General features: G+C 31.6%; 1 protein-coding gene across 1 annotated transcript; it reads right to left on the bottom strand.

Annotated features, from left to right (window-relative positions):
- Positions 1-4,093: 4,093 nt before the first annotated feature.
- On the bottom strand, positions 4,094-16,866 carry LOC132722453 (isatin hydrolase-like; the record flags this gene model as incomplete). The annotated part of the gene is given in 4 exon segments (XM_060706961.1): positions 4,094-5,087; positions 5,416-5,557; positions 6,713-6,912; positions 16,788-16,866. Coding segments are annotated over 3 exon segments (876 nt in total). The 3' UTR covers positions 4,094-4,538.
- Between the last annotated feature and the right edge of the window lie 6,712 nt (positions 16,867-23,578).

Genomic DNA, 23,578 nt, shown 5'->3' with positions numbered 1-23,578 from the left:
GACGTCATCAGTATTGATTTGGTAGCCTAATGGAAAATTCTGAATTTTTCTAGGCATATTTTTTCGAGTTTTTTATTATTGTGTTTTCAGTTTCGGAAATGGCCGATAAAGATTCTTTTATGTTAAAATTAGGATAATCCAAGTTCAAATCGCTTATATATACACAAAATTTGTAATAAATAATAGAAAATAACCTGTCCCCCTAAGCCATAAGAAAAAGGATGTGGGTATATACACTGTATTATTTTCAATTTCGTTTTTTTATAATTATGTTTCGATAGAAACCAATAACAAGCACAACTATAATAGATACAGTAGTACTTTTGTTAACACTTATGTGTATGTAACGACACTTTGCCTGGTTCAATTAAGATAGTGCTATGAATTATTAAGTGGACCACCAAATGTCCCCCTAATCCATCGGTCTACCTAGGCAGTATATATAAAGACGATCGGGGTCCCTAATGCATGTTTGATATATATATATATATATATATATATATATATATATATATATATATAATATATATATATATATATATATATATATATATATATATTCCTTAGAACATTGACGAAACCTTGCCCACAACTCAACAAAATATAATCATTTGATATACTCTATATCATTTGCTGAATCTTACTATGTGCTATAATGTATTTAATATTTCACAACTTTGGGATATTCTCATTAATAGTATAGAAACCGATGTTTGGCTAAAATTTCATTCCAACTTCGCCTGTAAAAACCTGGAAAGAATGCTCGTGCATATCGACCGTGCATACGGTAAACATGTGTTTGGTATCAGTCCGAGTTGCATATCTAACAGTCAGTCAAACTCATCCATTTATTTTGGCGGCAACACCTTCTTTTATCCATGAATCATAATTATAATGGTCTCATTGGCAATGTCATTTCCGTTACAGGTATACAAATAATTAATATAAATAATTCAACGAAATCCAACCAGTGCATGTTCATCATTTAGATATTTTAACAAATAGAACACAAATTTGCTGGTATGAGCATTTTAATTTAGGAAATACTTTATTCAATGAAGTCTTCAGATTCTTAAAAAAAACTGATGACTAGGTATAATAAACTTCGTCTATTCTTTCACACCATACATGATTTAGTGTTTAGTTTCTCTTTACTTATTTTTGATTTGAAGAAAACTGTCAAGTAAGTCACCTGGATAATCAATAAACTCACATAAATATTCATACTGTAAATCAGCCAGATTCACAAAAAAGGGCCAAATACTTTAAAATGTTGTCCCTGATCTTTGTATATTTTTTATGTTTTTCTAGAAAATAAATTGGCGATGCATTGTACTATAATATTGATATATCCTCAAATTGATGTAAATGTATTATACAATTCATTTGCATATTATACTTTTAATTTATGCTTGCAAAAGACAAGGTGTGTGTGTGTGGGGGTGGGGGGTGGGGGGGCTAGCAATTTTTTGCATGCCCCAAGCTAAAACCAAGATTGCCAGTCCTTTCATTCTTAATTCTGTCTACTCCTACTCGTTTTTTTTGACAATTTGGGCTATTTTAAAAAAAAACTGTGGATGGCAATAAATAAATCCATAAATATTATTTTTGATTTAAAAGTCAACATATTTTAAAATAATCTTTACGACAACAATGTCTAAGGGATCCTACTATAACGCTATAACGATTTTAAATGCCCATTTAAAGCACATAAAATCAATATACCATTTACTTTTTATCCAAATGATATTCAACATTGTTCAAGTTTTTTCGAATGGTAGGTTTCATGTCTGCAAAATGCACAATTTTATAGCTCATTATTATTTTAAACATGTCTGTAATCTGCAATCATTCCTCCGTAACGGGTTAATTTTATCAGTCGGTTACAATACACATAATAAACACAAGCTATAAAAGCTATTTTCCGACATAACAAGACTATCCTTTAACATGTAACAATAACCTGTATAAATTTTCAAAAGATTTAGAGACTCAGTCGTTCATCGTGTGATAAAAGCTGTAAATAATTAAGATAAATAAGCACATATGGATAAAATAATTGACTGCAAACAGTGAATGCATTTTATATACACTAAACATAATAACAAAACAATGAAAGATCAGTAATGGTTCAGTTCTTAGACTGCCCTAATGACCAGCTTGCTGTTTGAGTATGTATCAGTAGTAGCAACAATGAAATTAAGAATATTAAATATGCAAGCAACAATAATCAAAATGCCCTACTGTAGGGGTGATGGGACCGAGCACCTCCTGTTTATACACATGTACATGAATATAACAATTACAAGTACATAAGAAACAAGAGCACCGCATGGACGTTGCAATATACATGTACACCCAAATGCAAATGTGTTTAAAGTAAATAAAATTTAAAGTAATCAGAAATAATCTTTAAACTGAAAGGATACCCATTTCCAAAAACATGTTTTATTCAATTATCAATATTAAGATTTATATTGATACATGCCAAAGAGCTATACTTTTGAAGTATGAATACTTAGAGACAATTATATATGCCACAGCTTTCGCTGTGGAGTACATTGTACAGACCCCAACAATATTGTTGGTTTTTAAACGATAAAAATTGAAACATAAAGATAATATGATACCAGAAATTCAAAAGCAACAAATATCAAATAATTTTCGTTTTCCCCCAATCCCCCGCACAGTCAATTTTTTATTATCAGTGGAATGATTTTTGGAACAATTGCAAGGTTCTTCTGTGTTATAATACATGCCAAATAACTTAGCTTTAACATAAATATAATATTTTTGGGCATATGAAATTGTGTTCTTATAACTTCCTTGATAAATTACCTTTAAAAATTGACATTTTATATGCCTCATTTACAACTTATTGTTACTACGTGAATTAAACACCAGCTTCAATTAATACGCTGAGAAACTAAAAATGTAAACAAAAAATAATTTTATGCAAGTTAATTTCCAATATATCAAGTAAATGCCAACCTAATACAAATGTATAAGTGAATTCATGGATACAAAAGCAAACAAAACATTTAATTATTTGTATAATATTTATTATCCGAAAATACCAAAATGTTGACATTGAGTGGCTTTTATTTAAAATTGTACATCAGTGGGCATATTTTAATTAAAAATGGTTGTCAGATATATTTTTATTCATAATTGTACCAAAACAGACTTAATTTTCGTAAGATTACACTCTGTTTATGTTTAAATCTCAAACTTTCAATCCGTGTAAACTCCAAGGTTATTATAGATAAAAGCCGAGGACTTTACGATCGATATTTGGAGGAAACATTTTAATAAATTCATACATTGTAATCTCCTTTTGTAATATATACACTAATTAAGGACTTTGAATGAGTCAGTGTGACATTGACCTTGACTTGAGGTAGTCCAAAACTTCCGCACACCGCCCTAAGACCCGTAAGGTGTTGAAATACATTACATATTATTAGAAACCGCGACGTTTTCAAAATTGTGAAAGCTCGCTGATGATAGGCTGTTTGAAAGGTCACATGCTGATGAACTTCTATTGGGGCCCGTCAGATAACAATGCGTATCGTTAATTAGGAGCTCATTTTAATCAGATTGAACCAAAAAAAATGATATAACTAGAAAATTAGTTCGATTTTTAGGCCAATGAAAATTTAACGAAAGTTTAGCAACAACGTTTTAACTCCTGGGCGCAGGAGCCTGCAAAATACATAATTCAAATGTGTTTTTTTATGTTCAGTACGTAATTTTGATAATTCATAAATTTATACAAGTTCACCAAGGTATTCATTAGTGTTTCACATTTTTATGTATATTTGCATTCCAAGTAGCTCTATGTGTTGTCATCAAGCCTTTGGTCACAGAAAAAATTGTCAAATCATAAGGACATCAAAGTAAAATGTTCTGTTAATTTGGGACACATGCTTGGGTGAAGTACAGCGATAATGGATCTACGCCCATGCGCTTTTGCAATTTCAAAATGATGCATATAAAGCATACAAAAGTTGACCATTACATTCCAATCGCAACTTCTAGGGGTTTTTTTCGGATAATGCCATCGAACACAGAATCAAGAATCATAAAATCATAATTTAAATTCTGAAGTTTACTTCAATATATCGAATAAAAGTTCACCTAAATTTATAGATATAGAAGTAAACAGTACATTATTTATATACTTATTATCTTGGTTGTAGAAACTGAAAGTGCAGAATGTCTATGGGTTGACATCAGTGGGCATTTTTAAATAGATTATGATTGTCAGACATATTTTCAATCAGGATTTTACCGAAATAGACTTTATTTCCCTTTGGATGTCAAACAAATACATTCGTTACACATTATCAAAGATTACATCCTCTGTTTCTTTTTACATTTAAAACCACCTTCAATTCGTTTTAAGTCCAAGGTTATTATAAATAATAGCCGAGATCCGATTGCATTACATGCTTGATAAATTAATAAATGTACTTTCATATTTTGCAGTTTCAAAATCAAAGGTTACAAATACAAGTAAAATTTTTCTTTCATATTTATCTGAATGCACAGTAGATGACGAGACCAAAAAGAATTGTAAGTATGACATTGATAATGCTTGAACATAATGGCGACGATGAACCTGTCATACCATTTTCTACAAAAGTAGAAAATACCCTTGTGGGTCCCCCACTTCCGTCATATAACTTAATTGCAGCGACGTAAATGATAGATCCACTTTCTGGGATTAAGTCCAGATTCGCGACATTTTCAACGCCCGGAATATCCGCTAATCCGAGCAAAACGTGCACAGGATACGTCGTAGATCGTGCGTAATCGGTGGAAGGTGTGTCTACACCGACCACGTGGATTTGTCTATTTTTAATCAACCAGTCGATTGCATCTTCATGCCATCCAGGAAAATGAAAGGTACTTGAGTCATCCGGTGTTTGACTTCCGAACGTAAGCGTTTTGTTTGGGTATTTTGAGGTCCATCCAGAATTCATTATTACAACTGCTCCACTTGGAATCATTCCATTCCTGGTTTCCCAATCTTTCAAGTCATCGGTTATTACTCGGTAGTCGGGGTTTTTAGATACTTTTGTCTGTAATTTAAGTCATGTTTGAAAGGAAAAATTATTTTTGAATAAATGTGGGAAAGTCTTACATAATAAACACAACTGTCGTTGGAAACAGGCAAATGCCACCTATCATAAAAATACATACGTTAGTAGAGCTCTTTAACAAATAAAATAGTATTTTATAAATAAAGTTAAGTACTGTAACGACATCGAAAAATAACTTTTTATGATATTTATGCTATGTTAGAGGTCTAAATTACATGATTGTAAATAATTAGATTTTTGCTTTGTTAATGTCTAACAATGTATTTAAATACGTGTTCAAAAAGTCAACGGTAATACTGTTCTGTACCTTTACATTAATTACAACTCCTGGGCCTACTAATTTTTCCATTGGAATTTGATGTTGTCTATTCTTTCCCTCAGCAAAGTGCGCAGGTGCGTCAAGATGAGTTCCTCCATGTTCTGCTGTTTGAAATGAGTTTGATTCATACCTGAAGAAGTGGAAGAACAAGAAGAGGTCAATGTTGATGATGAACACCACTAAATGTCACCCATCCTATATTTTTATTTGTACATACTGCAATACATCTCTACAGACTATATAATATTTGTTCTATAAACATGAACAGTCAAATTTCATTATCTCGAAGTCACCGGGACCGTCGAAATAAAGAATATAACAAAATGTCGAAGGAAATTCATAAGAGTTTCTATCTAACAAAAAAGCATAAATAAAAAATGGGTATAATAAAAAATAGGTAAAATGCTTATATATTGTGAAAGAAAAGTGTGGATTAGAAAGTAGAAATTGTACAAATTAACCTGTTAACAATTTAGATGTTAAACTACCTATGTAATATGCAAATCAGTAACAAAATACATTTCTGTCTATCAGACTTCCAGTAGGATACACTCTATATCACCCATTGTTAATTTTACTATTGTAACTGTATTCTAACGTACCATTCTCATGTACATAGCCTTTATTTTAGTTACTTTTATCGTGTTAAATTTTTGATATTCCATATAGATTTCTACTTGATAACCCCGACATACTGACATGATGCTCTTACGGCGATCGTCTAAACCGGTTTTTCCCCACAAAAGCCGTAATTGTACAAGGAACCACGATGACTCTTTTTGACAAATTTGCAACCGGGAACCTACTGTGTTCGTTTAACACGGCGGTAAAAAGGCGTTACAGCGTTTATATACGACAATACGGGGTCTTCAGTGCGTTCGTAGGGTGCGTCTACGACACTAAGGCAAATAAGACGTTCATATGGCGTCCTCACTGCAACTGCAAGGACATCCTGGAAACGCCATAGGCGCAGTAAGAACTATTTGATCATAGAATCGCCAGGTACATGTCAAACAATTCATAAATGCTCGTATATACGGCACGTGTTTGGGTATTCACAGAGTTTCAACCACGACATGGGGGCCTACGGGTGTTTTAGTCCAGCGCACATTGGGAAAGCCGTTCCTCGGCGTTTGTTTTGTGCATGTTTACAAACGCCGATCTCAGCTTGACCCTACGACGAACGCATTAAGGCCGGTATGACGGGGTATTACTGATTTGCATAAGGTTTATTTGTTATCTTAAAAATGATATAAATGATCCTGTAATTTTTTTTAATGATTACCAATATCCATTTTCGCTTCTGTTACGGGCAAGCACAGTGAAGTTGTATTTGGGGTTTCCCGGCCAGTATATTGTACTTAAATCCTGTACATGAGTAAGGTCAACCACCTTAAAATCTACGGCATTCACAGGCTCTTCGTTAATGACTGATAACAGCAACAGCGTTAATATCAACTTGAAATGCATTGTCCTTCTCAAAATCTGAAAATAAAAAATGCGAAAATGCTTAGTACTATATTCTAGCAAATATTTGTATCCAAACATGGAACTTGAAATGACGCCATTATATGTGTAATTGTAATTATCACCACAGTTGAAACCTTAAGCACACTAAATATATTAACTGGTCTTTCCATTTTTTTTTCCAATCTGGACAAAACTGTTCATTATTTGTTGAGAAATTTCAAAATAAATACAGGTTTGCACTGGCCGAATGGTTAGAATCGGGTGTCTCCGGCAGGCTAAAGGGTTAACCAATTTTACAACTACTGTATGTCACTGCACAATTTTAAACTAGATAACGTCTACTTTCTGAATTCGTAATAAATAATACCTTAAGTTGAATGAACTAAGTTTGTAATATATTACACACAGACTCGCAATTAATGATGCACTTACATGTATTTCGTTCATTCACATTGTAGTTGTTTTTTACATTAAACAAGCCTCTTTTTATTGAAAACATGTTTGACATTGTCAATTGAAATTTCTTTATTCTTAGAAAATCACCTGTATCTTTCTATCATTGAAAAACTACTTTTTTTACAGAAGTAATGGTTGTAAACAAGCGTAACTACGCAGTTACACTCTAACTTATTTTAGTCATGTGTACTTTATGAGAAAATTGTCTCCATTTAGTTCAAGGATTTGAATTTCTAAAATTATAATTTAATACCCATTAGTAAAGGAAATGCACGCCTAGTACTGTTGCCTAATATAAAAAAACCTATTAAACTGTTTACATTGTGGTTGCTGAAAAAAGTTGTTTGCAACGAAACGTCTGCTTAAAGGGATACTCAGGCAAAATAATAAAATGGTCTTGTGTACTCAAATCACGTTATATTGACATTTTTTAAAGTCCCAGCATGAATTTCTGTATTAATTCTACATATTTTTGGTTTGAAGTGTAAATATATCTATGTATGTTGAACAAAATCTAGACGCCAACAGAATCACCGAATACTTTTAAAACAAATCATGTGACTTGAATAAACCCTTGAAGTTACAATAACAGATATTGTGGATATTGTATGATTGAAACAAGTCCAAGTCATTCATTTTGGCATGTTCTTTAACGTTTCCAGAGTTCACTGTGACAACTATTGTGAAATCTTAGCGCTCTAACCTGACCCACGCGGGTCAAGTTAGGAAACTACAATTTTATTCTTTATATGGAGAAAAGTTTTGTTCCTTTGACTGCCTAGTGTATTCATTTTAAGGATATTTACAGAATAATTAATGAAAAATTCAAAACTAAGAAATGAAAATTTTGCCTGTGTCTCCCTTTAATATTCAATTTAGATGATTCAGTAAAATTTAAATATATTTGTGCATTAGACTCTAAAATTGAAAAGAAATATTTTTCGTAGGCGCGCATAGTTTTTTAAATATACGCTAATAAGGAAAAACATTTAAACAGCTTAAAATAAGCAATGGAGGATCGACTGTAACTGTTTAAGACGTTTTTTTTCTTGTTTTATTTTTGTTTGTTTGGTTTTTTTTAATCACGCAAGGTGTTTCAACTATAAAAGACGTTAGACAATAGATCAATGTATAAAATAAGGTATAAAATGATGGTTAAAAAGAAAAGGCGAACTTTTAAATCAATCATAATAAGAAATATTGAAAAGCTGCGTCATTCTAACACAAAGACTTATGGCTCTTTTTTTTTTTTGGAAAAAAAAAGAAGAAGAAAACATACACATTTCAAATGAAGTAAAACATTGTCTGTTGAAATTTTTTATAATTATTTTTCAAGTTTACAAAACAAGATACATACACCATTAAAACGGAAGCTGAGAAATTTTTGTTCAGACTGATTTTGTAGCTTTGATGAGCTACATAACCCAATTACTTCTGCTGAAGTGGAATTTATTATTCAGAAATTAAAGAATAACAAAGCCTGTGGCATGGAATATTTGATAAACGAATATTTTATAGAATGCTGTGATATACTCTCTTATGTTTAATGCTATTCTAAATTCTGGACATTATCCAGTTGAATAGTCATGTGGAGTTATCTTGCCTATTTATAAAAAGGAACGACCCGTGTGACGTACTTGAATAATAAACACATTGCACTATCAAAATGTCTTAAGCGGTTAAGCTACTGTGTTATTTAGTAACGCGCAGTTCGATTGTCACACGGGTCGTTTACAATTAATGCTGTGTTTGTCTGAAATGCTATTGTACACAAAGTTTTAAAAGTGAATAATAGTTTGTATTGCTGTATGGTTAATATGAAAAGAGAATTTCATAGTGTTGATGTAAATAACATTTGGCTAAAATTGTGTAACTTAGGCATTGATGACAAGCTATATGTATTCACAGGTTGTAGTTTGTGTTTAAAGTTGTAATTCATATTCGGAATTATTCGAATGTGCTGTAGGTCTACCCTGGCTTATAACTATATGATATAACTTTCATACTTATGTTATTTGCAGACGACATGATTATTTAGGCTATACAGTTAGTGACTGAACTTTCTTCAACATATTGAACAGTTTCTTCAATATATCAAATGACAATGCAAAATGATCTGACCATTCACTTAAAGGTGAAACACTAAAATTATTTAAAAAACCGTTATGGTCATTTGTTGAGTCTTCATTTGTTATATCCATGTCAATACAAGTATCTTCATTTGCTCAAAACTCGTATAAAAATATATAATATATTAATTACAAAGTGTTATTAACAAAGTCTTTATCACTGCTTTTAGATTTCGATAGGCCATTGATGTTCCATGAAAATACCTTGGGTTCAGCCTCCGAAACCCCCTATTTCGCAGATGTGTGAACTTCAGACACACTTCCGGTGCAGTTTGATAACACCTTGATCAAAGGCTTTTTAATATATCACGGGTGGAACCCCATATGTATATGAAAATGTGCTGGTACGATGGTAAAACGCGATGGTACGATGGTGAAAACGCGATGGTATGATGATGAAAACACAATGGTGCGATAATGCGATGGTACGATGGTTAAAACGCATTGCTACGATGGTGAAGTCGCGAAGGTTGGTAGATTGATGAAATCACAATTTCACCATCGGGCAATCATGTTTTCATCATCGTACCATCGCGTTTTCACCATCGTAACATTTTGCATTTTGGGTAAAGGACGAAATAAAAAAAGCACGATTGTCCAAACAGAACACCGTAAGAATAACTTTTTCACCGCTAACCCTTAAAGTGACATTATGCTCATATTTGCATGGTCAAGTTGAGCTGAATTAACGTTATATTTCAAAAGATTGACTGTCAAAATGGTGATTGACCAATAATTGATATTGGAAAATGTTAAGGGTAAAATTATAAATATGTCTGAAATTTGAAAAGACTGCCCCACTCTTTTTATAAACTAAGCATTATAGGTAAATTCTGGATATTTACAGAAATTTTGTGTGGATCTGTGAGTTATTCATTGTTTTTGCGAACTTAATTATGAAATTGAAAGGAATCATGGCAAAATGAAACCTTATTTTGACTTTCACCCATTCACTCACTATATGCCTTTGCATGGACATAATGTCACTTTAAGGTAGGTTATAGATTATTTTTCGTTTTTATTTGGCGGTGTTTATATATGGTCGGATGAGTCGCCTATATGTAATATTATTGATGCAGATCATTTTGATATAGTTGAACAATATATTTTTATTTAAAAAAATAGATAAAGTTTTTCTGGCAACTGCTGATAATTGAAACTGTAGAGCTAGAAATAAAAATGATTATATTTTATGTGATTTATCGATTACGAATGACCCCGACGGGCCTCATCCGATACATTATGTGCAGTTGCTCGATTTGTGTAAGTCAACGTGTGTGCGATAAGCTAATGATGATTTTGCCACAGGCCCGAACACATATTATTGTTGCCAGACGTACAGTACGCTAGATTATATCTTGCTACAAGTAAAGCACTTTATAATAATAAGTATAATACACGATTTTACAATAAGTGAAGCGACCATGCATCACTTCAATTTTACAAAACGCACTTCACCCGGTATTGATGAAACAATAATAAGACATCAGTCCTTGAATGTAGTACAACGCTTACAAAAACAAAGTAAGCAATCATTATGATAACAAAGAACTATAAAGACATGATAAAGAGGCAAGTACCGAAACAGACGACAACATTTTTTCACTAACCAGATAGAATCAAAGCACAGGAGGCGCTGAATTTGTTCGGGTTTCAAAATGTCAGAAAGGTGAAGGTTGTGAGATTATAAACCAATTTGTTTTTGTATAGTGCCACCAATGCTGTTTCCAGTGTTATAACTGTAGTAAATTGGCTATATGGCTAATTGCAACAATGATATTCAATTCAATGTTTATTTGGCTTAAACAATTAAACAAAATTGCTTTATCTGGGTTTTGAACTCCAGACCTCTCGCTTCCTAACCGAGCGTGTTACCCCTCGATCAAAGTGAAGTTTGAAGAAAACCACATTATTCTAAATTAGGCTTTGTCACGGTAAACCAGGACCGGGTTGTTCAAAACATTGGTTAAAATTAACCAATGGATAGCTTATCCACTGGCTAAATCTTTAACCAGTGGCCAGCTATCCAGTGGATAAAATTTCATTGTTCAATAGTTGGATAGTACACTGGCTACCTAACCAGTGGATAGCGTATTTATCCACTGGTTAAGTACCACAATGCAACAGGGTTGGTTAGTGATTCTGGAAACAAAATGGCTGATTTCTTTACATAATATAATAAATTCATTAGAATCAAAAAGCTCCCAAAAAATATTTTTGCACGTTTTGTGCTTTCTTGTTTTTGGAATTAAACAAAAAGTATATCAGAGGCCTTAAAGTATTGATAGATTTATTTTTCCCTTAGACACACATAAGAAAAAATTCAAAACAACTTTTTTTCAAATTTTGAATTGAAATTACTTCCATTAGATAAGTAATGTTCTAACTAAGAAAATGAGTACTGACACTTGTATGTTTTATTAAAGAATAAGAAAGTTATGACTGTTTAACTGAATTTTCTGAACTACAACAACAACAAATTTAGATTGAAAAAGGGTTCTAAAAGCACTTTTTCAGAAATGTTTCAATTTAATTATATGCATTTTATATGAAATGTTCTAGTTAAGAAAAACAAACATATATTTGCAACAAAAATCTTGTTTTAAACAAGTTTTAATGATTTTTACTGTTTTAATGATGATGACTAACCACTGGTTAAGGGCATTATCCGGTGGTCATAGGACTGGTTAAAGTTAACCACTGGATAGCGCATTTTATCCATTGGATAAGTTTTGAGCAACAGAATTTATCCAACAGACAAAATTTAACCAGCGGATAATGAATTTAACCACTGGTTAACACTAACCAATGTTTTGAACAACCGGATCCTGTTGTTTAACACTGATGTAAATAATCACGGAGCTTAATACTAGCATGTAAAGAATAACACAATATTAGAAATCTTCGACCAATCAGGAACTATTTTTTCTTCCCCGAGAATGGCTTGAAAATTAATGCGCCTGTCATTTGACAATCTTTACGCAGTGATTTCCCCTTAATTTTTCGGCTTTAGTGTACTTATAAAGGGAAGTAACCGCTTCGAGGAGTTTGAACTACTTTCGGTATTTGCAAATAAGCACATCAGGGTCTGAAATTTCGCTACCATTATTTGTTTGGTCTGACGACTCAGTAATTGTGGATGTAAGGTGTTGTATACAGTGTTTTTGGATGTAGCGTGTTGTATACAGTGATTGTGGATGTTTTTGTTTGTTTTTTTTTGTATAGTGCTGTTTACAATGAGTGTTGATGTAAGGTTTTGAATACATAGAGGATATTCAAGTTTTTTCTATAAATACATGATTTATTTTCATCGAGTGGTATTAAAATAAATATTTCATGAGTGGCGCTAACCACGAGTGAAATATGGTAATTTTTATGCCACAAGATGAAAATAAATCGTGTATTTATAGAAAAAACTTGAATTTTCTGTTTATAATATACATTTTTCTCTTTTTTGACATTAAAATTTGAAAGACTTTCCCTTAAATTTTGTGTACTGGCAGAATTTAAAAGAAAGTAGTCCGGCAAGACACCAGTGAAAATACGGAAATATGTTTCACTGCAGTGAAAATTAAAATTTTTACAGTGAAAATATGGAAAATAAAAATATGCATTTTATTTCATCAATATTTCTCAATAATTCATTTCTAAGTATATAATACAGTGATTGTATTTTCGCCTCTTACGTTATTAACGGTATTTGAAAAGACAAACAATATCTCATTATATCAAATTCATCTACTAGTGTTGACTAAGTAAAATTAAGATACTTTTATTTCGTTTCGTTAAGAATCTTAGGCCAGAGGATATAACTAAATACCATTTATATAAAACTTCTCATTTAAGCAGTTAACATTTATTGTTTCTTCATGTATATATAATCTCTTTGTTAAAGCATTATTTTTACTTTCAGTTTCATGCCACATTTATACTTCTTACTAACATAACATAACATAACATAACTTTTTGGCAAAAATAGACCAAGAGCATACATATAGCAAATATACTTTCCCCCATATCAATAAAAGGAAAAACTTTACAAACATTGACAAATATTTTAACAATTTTTACAGAAGAATGATACAAAAAACAATTAAAATACTGAAACAAAAGAACAATAATTTTAACCTCTAAAAGTTAATACTTTTCATTTTATTTTATTCTAAATATTTTGTAATTCTCTTTTTTGAAATGCAAAGTAAAATTTTTTATAAAATTGATAATTTCTTTGGGGATTCACTTGGTCATAAAAATTCAATTTTTTTAATAGTAGCCCACCTCAAAAATAGGTTTTTAGATATGTTTCCTTTAGTTATAAATAATTTGGGCAAAATAAGGAGGAAAATTGAAACTTCATTTTCAATTACATTCATAGTAATTTTTGGGCATTTTCTTTCTTCCCTAGGCGTTCCTTGATGTCTACCTGTTTCAATGGCAAGATTATGTGCTGACAGTCTAAATTTTGTTAAAGCTATTCTGAATTTATTCGTATTTATAACACTTAGATATAAGTCTTGATAAAATTCATGTTTGAAAATACAATAGGAAGATAATCTACTTGAATTATTTATTTTTCTATACCAGTCTTGTTTATATATGTCCAAAATTCTGTTTTTTATAGAAATGAAATTATTTTGATTAGCAGTATGACTTAACCATAAATTAAACATCCCTATCTCCTGAAGAATAGATTTGATATGGTAGGCCCAATTTTTCCTCTATACTGAATTTTCGTTGTCAGCGTCAATTTTAAGTATGTTGTACATTTTGTTTAAGTAAACAATATTCTTCGAGATTTATAATTTTTAGCCAATATTTAATAAGTATAATTTTTCTTTGAATTCTCATTGGATGTCGGCCAAGCTCTCCGTATAAACACTCTAAATTTGTTGATTTCCTAACATTAAGTACTTTTCGTAAAAGTTTACAATGAACTAATTCAATATCCTTTGCTTCGTCATATCCAAATACTTCTGCCCCATAATTAAGAATAGAACTAACAAGACTGTCGAAAAGCTTGCATTTATCCACGACTTTTAATTCTAACTGATTGAATACAATAAATAGATTATGAAGAGCGTAAAGGGAATGTTGCGCAAGAGTTTTTTGGGTGCGATTCCAATGACCGTTCTTGAATAGAGTCACTCCTAAATATTTGAATTGTGTTACAATTTCTAATGACTAGTTATTTAGTCTGAAATCGTAAGAAGAATGTCTTCCTTGTTCAAAAATCATTATTTTTGTCTTTTTTGTATTGATTTTCATACCCCAATTGAAACAATAAAGTTGTAAATCATTGAGCATTGACTGTAAGGCTTCCGGTGTGTGCGCAAAAAATACTGCGTCATCTGCAAAAAAATAACAAAAAGTTTTATCTCATCGAGGAAAAACAACCCTTTCAATTTTATTTTTATATTTTTAAAAAAATCTTTACGAAATAGAGAAAAAGTAAGCAGAGGGGGTTTCCCTTTTTTGCGCCTATTTTAAATTCGAAAAATTGGGATACAAAATTTTTGGTTATTTAATTGCCGTTTTCAAGAATGTCATATTTTAAATGGGCCTTAACAAATCAACTAAACATTTTTTTGGGAAAGTTTAATAAAAAATTTTAACATTTTTCTAGCTTTCAAAACTTTTTTAAAAAATCAAAAAATGCTGAGTAATTTTTTCCCCCGAAAGATTTTGGGCAATAACAAATTTAAAAAAGAAATAACAATGGGCGGGAATTTTATTTTTTGGGAAGCCTATTAAATTAAATTTTTTTTTGGGTTTTGGCCCCATTGGTTTAAAGGGCGATTCAGAAAAATTTGTTGAGAAATTTTTTTGAGAAAATTTTTATAAATTTTAAAACCCCTTAATTTTTTGCATCCCCCTTTAATCTCCCTTTAAAAGTTTGTACTATTTTTCCCTTCCCCCCCAGAGATTGGATATTCCCCTGCCCTATATTTTTTTGAAAAGTAAATAAAGTTTTTTATATTTCATCAAGAAAATTTAAAACTTTCCTGCCAAAAAGAATTCCCCCTTTTTTATTCTTTTTGGAAAAAACTTTTTACACACAATTTATACTTTTATATGTGTTTTTTTCTTTCTTTCTCAATTTTTTTTTTGGTAAACTTTGAAATTTTTGTATTTGTATGCATGTATCTCTTCTTTTCCGGGGGAAAATAAAGAAATTTTATCTTTTTTAATTTTAATTTTAAAGGGGGTTTTGTTTTGAAGGGAAATTTAAATTTAACGGGGTTTTATAGGAATTTACCTTTTAAAACACAAATTACTAATTTTATGAAGTCCCTCGGGCCCAAAACCCGTATTTGCAATATTAAAAAAATAATAATGAGTGCCGTAATCCGGAGTGAAAACTACCATTACCACCATTTGATGATGATAAATCGACCGAATCTAGGGTTTTAACTTTGCAATAAAAAAATCTTATAAGAAGTTGATATACGTAAAAAGAAACGCGCATATAAAATTAAAATGGCAGGTGAACTAGTCCGTCTGAAAATTAATACTTCTCATTCTCCGTTTCCATTTGTTACAATGTAAAATACGCGTATTGAATTTAGTATTTGAATTGAACAGTATGATCTCCTTTTTTGTTTATTTAGCTAGTCATAATTGTAATCTTATATTGTGATATAAGTGATTTTTGACTGTTATTTTTCTGTTTGTTTGTTTGTTATTAATTATGACCAGTTGCATATTATATGCCTTGGTTTAATAAAATTGAAACTGAAACTGAAGTACAGTAAATCAAAAGATTTTTAAAGCATTTTAAAAACAATCAAGACACTTTACTGACTCATACATTTCTACTGATAATTATTTTGAAAGATTATTTCTGATATTCAAACCACTTTTATCGACCATTTTAAACAAAGAGTATTGGATTGCTTTAAACAAAAATTGCAAGCAGATGTAAACAAAATGATCATTTTATTCTTATATGCAGTGGTTATTATGATTTAAGAACTAGATTCATTAGACGTCATTTTTATCATTGACCTAATATGTATAAATTCATAGATATGCTTAAGTAAAAAAAAAAGTGACAAAATGTTTTACATATTGTATATGTATTACTAGTAGTTATCATGTATAATGATATACATAAATTTACATTTAAGTTAGTTAAAAATTTCTTCTTCGTTTTAATAGGTATGTTTTTACGGGTAAAACACTCATCGGCCAATTAAGGCCAAATGCATTTTTCTCAACAAAATCTATTAAGTTTGCAGAGTTTTATATGCAGACATTAAAATGATTCTAATTATCTAAACTATAGATATATAACCTGTATCTTACCTTCGTTTAAATTGAATAATTTGTACTTCCACTATACATCAACACAACGACAATTACTGCTACTACACATGCAATTTAAGGTGTATATTTTTCTATCACCTTAAACTGTTAAATGCATAAAGCATACATCAACATTATCTAGACCAAGAAATTATTCAATCGGAACCTCTCAGCGGTCAGTGTTATTTATATTACCGTTAAGTAACGACAGCATGCGAGGGTTGATCAAATAGTTCGCAGGCATACTCAAATTAAATTTAAGTAATTAAACGCTAATTAGTCAAAATTAAACTATTTAAACAGCTCAAAAGGGCCGACCTATGAGCATTATATCGCATGGTTTGGAACTCAACTGCTATATAGCAGTTGAGTTTCTTTTCGCACCTTGTATATATCAGTATAGTTTTTTCACCGAGGCCCCAATGGGGCAGCGGCGGTAAAGAACATTCCCAAGTAGCAAAAAAAAAACATTAGTTAGAAAGAAAATTAAGTTTATTATTTATTTCAGTCTCTTTCATATCATTATGCATACATATATACATAAAACATATTAAAAATTGATAAAAAAAAAAGTACATATGAGCCGTGTCATGACAAAACCAACATAATGGGTTTGCGACCAGCATGGATCCAGACAAGCCTGCGCATCTGCACAGTCTGATCAGGATCCATGCTGTTCGGTATCAGTTTGTTTACTTGTTATAGGGTCTGTAAGCGAACAGTATGGATCCTGATCAGACTGCGGGGATGCGCAGGCTGGTCTGGATCCATGCTGGTCGCAAACCCATTATGTTGGTTTTGTCATGACGCAGCTCATATGACCATTCTACAATAGAATTATAAGAGACTATATCATGTATATACCTATCATTATCCATATACAATTGATAGTTAGTTCATATTGTTAACAGTAAAGCAACATTATAAGAACATTTTACATCATAAAGGTTAGATTATCTCCACTGTCCTTCAATAAAAAATAAATGAAGAAATGCTATAAGATATTTTGATAATAAATCTTTAAGTGTTGTAAAAAGTGGCACTATTCCACAAATTTAATAAAACTATATCACCCATGGTCAGACGTTAGGGGTGATATTCTATACGTTAGTAGATAAAACAACTTATCATGTTTAAAACAGATATGTTTCATTTGTACCATACAAATTACTATCATCACATTTGTACAATAAAATTTACTATCATGTACTATAGTAAGAAAGAAAATTAATGAAATGAATTTATTGTTATATAATTATGCAACTGCTGAAATCCACTGAATGAATAATTTATAAATTAATAAATTTCATAAAAACAGAAATAGCGACATTTCATTAATGAATTGGGTTTCATATCGACTCCAGGTCTTATTTTGATGTCCAGACAACCAAAATGAGTTTTATAAGCATAAAATATGTAACCTCTTTGTAGCGAAATCGGAAGTACAATTTCTGTGTGCATGTGAAACTCCGCCTTCGGATCATCCGTACAACAAACATGACCATAAGTAGCAGTCCTAATTTAACAGTATATTTCTGTATTGTTACGGATGTTTTCATACAAATTTAATCTTTTTGATGTGATAATTACTTTTTTCAGAACGCCAGGCCTAGTGCCCCGTGAAGCTAAAACGGTTTAAGTGTGTTTGCACAAGAAACTCTCATATTTGCTGTGTCCGTATAGCAACTTTAACACTGTGACGTAGCGCATAGACAAGCTAAATATAGTCTTCATTTGCATGTTAAAATTCGTATACGAACTTTAATGTTACCTTGGGGTTTTCCGTTAAACATTTTAATTTATGTCACGGTTCAGAACTGTTCACTATTTAGGGGAGGATGTGTAAGCAGCCGGATAGCTCAGTCGGTAGAGCCGCGGAACGGTGTTCCGAGGGTCCCGGGTTCGAGTCCCGGTCAGGCTGCACATTTTTCTCACCCTCTGACATTTGGCGCCCAACGTGGGGCCGTGACTGCTTATAGCTCAGAGTTCAATAAGCATTGCTCTGAAGCTTTGTGAAATTCGAGGACGAAAAGATAAGATAAGATAATCTTTATTTATAGTCGGTTACATAAAAAGTTAAAAACATATAAACATTAGCTATATAAGCTATTTTCCGACATAACTGACTATCCTTTAACAATACAAACAAACAATCTGTATGAAAGAAAATATATAAAAGTATTAAGAAGATCAAATTTACATGTATGAATGACTCTGTAAAACAAATAAGATTTATAAGCACATATAAATATGGGTAAGATAGCATTAACTGACTAAAAGCAAATATATCACTACAATCAAACATCACATAAAATTACATCATACAAGAATTCTATTTATGTACACAACCCTAAAATCAGAAATAGAATTTTTTTTTTAATTTAAAATTTTCAAAATAAATTTAAAATAAATGATTCAGTCTTATTTTAATATGGTTGACCTAAAGTCCAGCATGGTGCTTGAGCACATATCAGTAGCAGCATCTGATATATACTCAGTCATGAAAATATGGGTGTAATAATAATAAGAATAATCGAGCTAATGCAGTCACCCATTTGTCGGCGTCGGCGTCCCTGTGGTTAAGTTTTTGTATGTAAGCTGGTATCTCCTAAGATGATTGGCACAAGTCCAATAACTCTGATTTGCTTTTTTTCATAATTATGCCCCTTTTTGGACTTAGAAATTCTTGGTTAAGTTTTTGTATGTAAGCTGGTATCTCCATAACTACTGAAGGGAATGGATTGAAACTTCACACACACTTGTTCTCTGTGATTATCTAAGATGATTGGCACATGTCCCATAACTCTGATTTGGTTTTTTACATAATTATGCCCCCTTTTCGACTTAGAAATTCTTGGTTAAGTTTTTGTATGTAAGCTGGTATCTCCATAACTACTGAAGGGAATGGATTGAAACTTCACACACTTGTTATCTGTGATTATCTAAGATGATTGGTACAAGTCCCATAACTCTGATTTGCTTTTTTACATAATTATTCCCCTTTTTCGAATTAGAAATTCTTGGTTAAGTTTTTGCGTGTAAGCTGGTATCTCCATAACTACTGAAGGGAATGGATTGAAACTTCACACACTTGTTCTCTGTGATTATCTAAGATGATTGGCACAAGTCCCATAACTCTGATTTGCTTTTTTACATAAAAATGCCCCTTTTTCGACTTAGAAATTCTTGGTTAAGTTTTTGCGTGTAAGCTGGTATCTCCATAACTACTGAACGGAATGGATTGAAACTTCACACACTTGTTCTCTGTGATTATCTTAGATGATTGGCACAAGTCCCATAACTCTGATTTTCTTTTTTACATAATATTGCCCCTTTTTCGACTTAGAAATTCTTGGTTAAGTTTTTGCGTGTAAGCTGGTATCTCCATAACTACTGAAGGGAATGGATTGAAACTTCACACACTTGTTCTCTGTGATTATCTTACATGATTGACACAAGTCTCATAAGTCTGATTTTGCTTTTTGCGACGGACGCGCCCTCAGGCGCGTTCAGAGCTAAGTCATCTACACATGGGATTTCGTTGGCTACACTCGCGCAATGTGTCCTAAACCAATTAACAGCCCAAGAAATAGTACATGAATTTGATCCTTCAAAACTCCCATACTTTGTCTGGATATCTTAATGTCTTCCATATTTAGCCTTTTCAATTTCAAATTAAGTTATCCAAGTTAAAATATGAACGTATATTATTGATAAAAACGTTGTAGTCCCGTAGTATTATTGCGCAATATGCAAATTACTGCTGAAACGATTTACCGCTGTCGAAAAAGTAGGACAGCAAATTATACTACAATAAAGGTGTAACCTCTGAGTTCCAAGACATTATTAGTAGGAAATAAATATTTCTACATTATACAAAACATTATTATTAACAAATCAAAAGTTTTTCGTGACTCTAGGATAACTCGCGCATTAATAAAAGAAGAACTATTTTCGTGACTCATACCGCGGGTTTAGCTGAATATTCAGCAGTTATTAATATATTAGATACAGTTCAATGGCTAGTATAAATATCTATTTTTGAAAATGCATGTAAGACACTTTACCGCCATGTAGTCTTGAAATCATGGTAAGGAAGTTATAATATCAGTTCTACTTCCGATTCTCGTGGTTTGTTTACATATTTTACTAGGTCATGATATGAGTTAACCTCTTCGATATTCTAAAAATAGATTCTGCTTTACCTGTTCTGATTTTTGGACAGGCGATTAGGAAGTACACATTAATAGTAATTAATAAACCAGCGGATTGTAATGCAATACTTTTAGAAATGCTATACAATTGTAAGAAGCAAACAAGTTGAAAATGGAATTTAGTGTGAAGTTGAAAAGGACAAGTAAACACTGTAGTGCTTAAGTGACATTTAAATTAAAATAAAAACGATGTGCTCTGGCCTCTACATCTTTACCTTGTAAATAAAAAAATCTAAGAAATACACTATTAATTGCTGATGATTTTAACCAATTTTTTTAATGAGACATATCCAAGAGAAATAAAAATACAAATGACTTATATTTTATTGTCTGTATGCCCACTATGATAAAACACGAAGCAATTCTAAATAGCATTCTCAAATGTACAATGTATTATGTTTGAAGTTTATTTGCCTGGATTTATTCTAGAAATATTTCGTTGATAGTTTTTTTTCTATTTACATATAATCATTTCTTAGAATAAATCGATAAGGACACTGATTTACAAGTTTGACCAGAGTTTTTAGGCATAAATTTCATTCTGTATTTAAGTGCTTGAAAGTAGAAAATCTGAATTATATCAATTTGGGACACAAAATATATTGCCCCCTACAAATCTCGAACTTGTATGGAACAAATTTTTCTCTGTTATATATTTTGTGTTTTGTTTTTGTTTTGTTTTGTTTTTCTAAAAGAAGCCTTGGTGTCTCTCCGGTTGCATGTCCGTCGCATTCAGTGCTGCAGCACTTTGATTTACATTATTATGCCCCTTTTTGGACTTAGAAATTCTTGGTTAATTTTTTTGCGTGTTAGCTGGTATTTCCATAACTATTGAAGGTAATGGATTGAAACTTACACTATTGTTGTCTGTGATTATCTAAGATGATTGGCACAAGTCCCATAACTCGGATTTACTTTTTCGCACAATAATGCCCCTTTTTCGATTCATAAATTCTTGGTTAAGTTTTTATGTGTAAGCTTGTATCTCCATAACTACTAAAGGGAATGTATTGAAACTTGAAGAGTTTGTACCTTTTCGGACAATTTTATGTATTCATATAGGTAAGCATTATTATACTCAATGAAACACCCTTGTGACAAATTTTCGAATAGTCGAGCGTTACTGTCCTCTGACAGTTCTTGTTAATTCATAAAATCGTTTAGCTAATACCCTTAAAAGTTAAATATAAAATTCATGATAATAAATTTCCTTTATTACAATACTTTGAATACTTACAACTGTACTGTTAAAAAGGTTAATGAAACTGTAGATTGCTTGGTTTTTATGCCGACGGCACAAGCGTTTTACATATTTATTTAATGCTACTTTAAGTTTTCAATATTATATATAGCTGTAAGGTAGCTTACCACATCATTAGCTGATATTGCTTCATTTTATCTGAGAGTGAGAAGGTGAAAAAGTGAAAGGTCACAGAGAGAGAAATGCACGTTTTTTTCTGATTTCTATTAAAAAATGAAAATACGATAAAACCGTTATAGTATATTAAACTTGTTAGTTACGGGGGTATAACACTGGCTGGGGCGACATCTCGGGATGTTTCAGAAAAAAAAATTGTCTCGACTTTTTTTTAGCAGAAACACCCCTTGATGTCGCCCCAGCCAGTGTTATATCCTCCTAACTAACTCGTTTCATGTACTAAAACTATTACGTATTTGTTTTTAAATTGGTAATATTGACCTGAGACTCATTAATTTTCAAAAGCCTTTTTGTTAATTTTCATAATTTATTACGATTTACTAATTGATTTTAATGATAGGAATGTTGTCAATACTTACATTGACTATTATACTAACGCCCCAATGGCCTAGTGGTAAGTATGATAGCAAAGCAATCGCAATGTTTCAAGTTCGAATTCTCAACTTTTTTCTAGATTATTTTTTTAATCATATGCAGCATTAAACATAAAAAATAATGTTTCATTAAAATTTTACTACAACCTTCGACTAAGTCTTAACTCCTTATCCCTGAAACTGGTTAGGCAAATGTAGTGTGGGTATCTTAAAGTTTCACATAAACTATGTACACCGCTATGCCATATTCTAAAATCCGTATGAAATACTTTGGAATCCGACAATTACCGACGAAAGGTCATTGAATATTCAAATGTTTCAGGTAAATATACCCTGGTACTGACCTTCTTTTCGTAGTTTATCCAGATACTCGGTTATAATCCATAATAACCTCAGACTTACTGTCGATTCAAATATAATCGAGAATGGGAAATCTTAAATTTAAAAGTACATAGGGGTGGTTTAATTATAGTAAGCCTTGGAGTGTTGAAATATTTTGTTGTTGTAGCAGGGGTCCAGGGACAGATAGCGGGGGTCCAAACACTGATACTGCCACCTGTGTGCTTATCATTATTTTTTTGTATTAAGACACTGTTTATTTTTTGAGTATCTCAGCAATTACAAAAAATGTATCAAAATTAGCTCTTTAAAATAAATGTAATGTAACTTTGATTAACACATCATATCAACACTTGTTATTGTAATTTAGTTCATACGAGTAGTACGTTATTTATTAATATTGTTTGCCCTGGAATTGGGCCCAAA

The sequence above is a fragment of the Ruditapes philippinarum genome, unplaced genomic scaffold (assembly GCF_026571515.1).
Source record: "Ruditapes philippinarum isolate M1 unplaced genomic scaffold, ASM2657151v2 ctg13949_1_1_1_1, whole genome shotgun sequence".
Lineage (NCBI taxonomy): Eukaryota > Metazoa > Mollusca > Bivalvia > Venerida > Veneridae > Ruditapes > Ruditapes philippinarum.
This window is presented reverse-complemented; position numbering and strand designations above follow the sequence as displayed.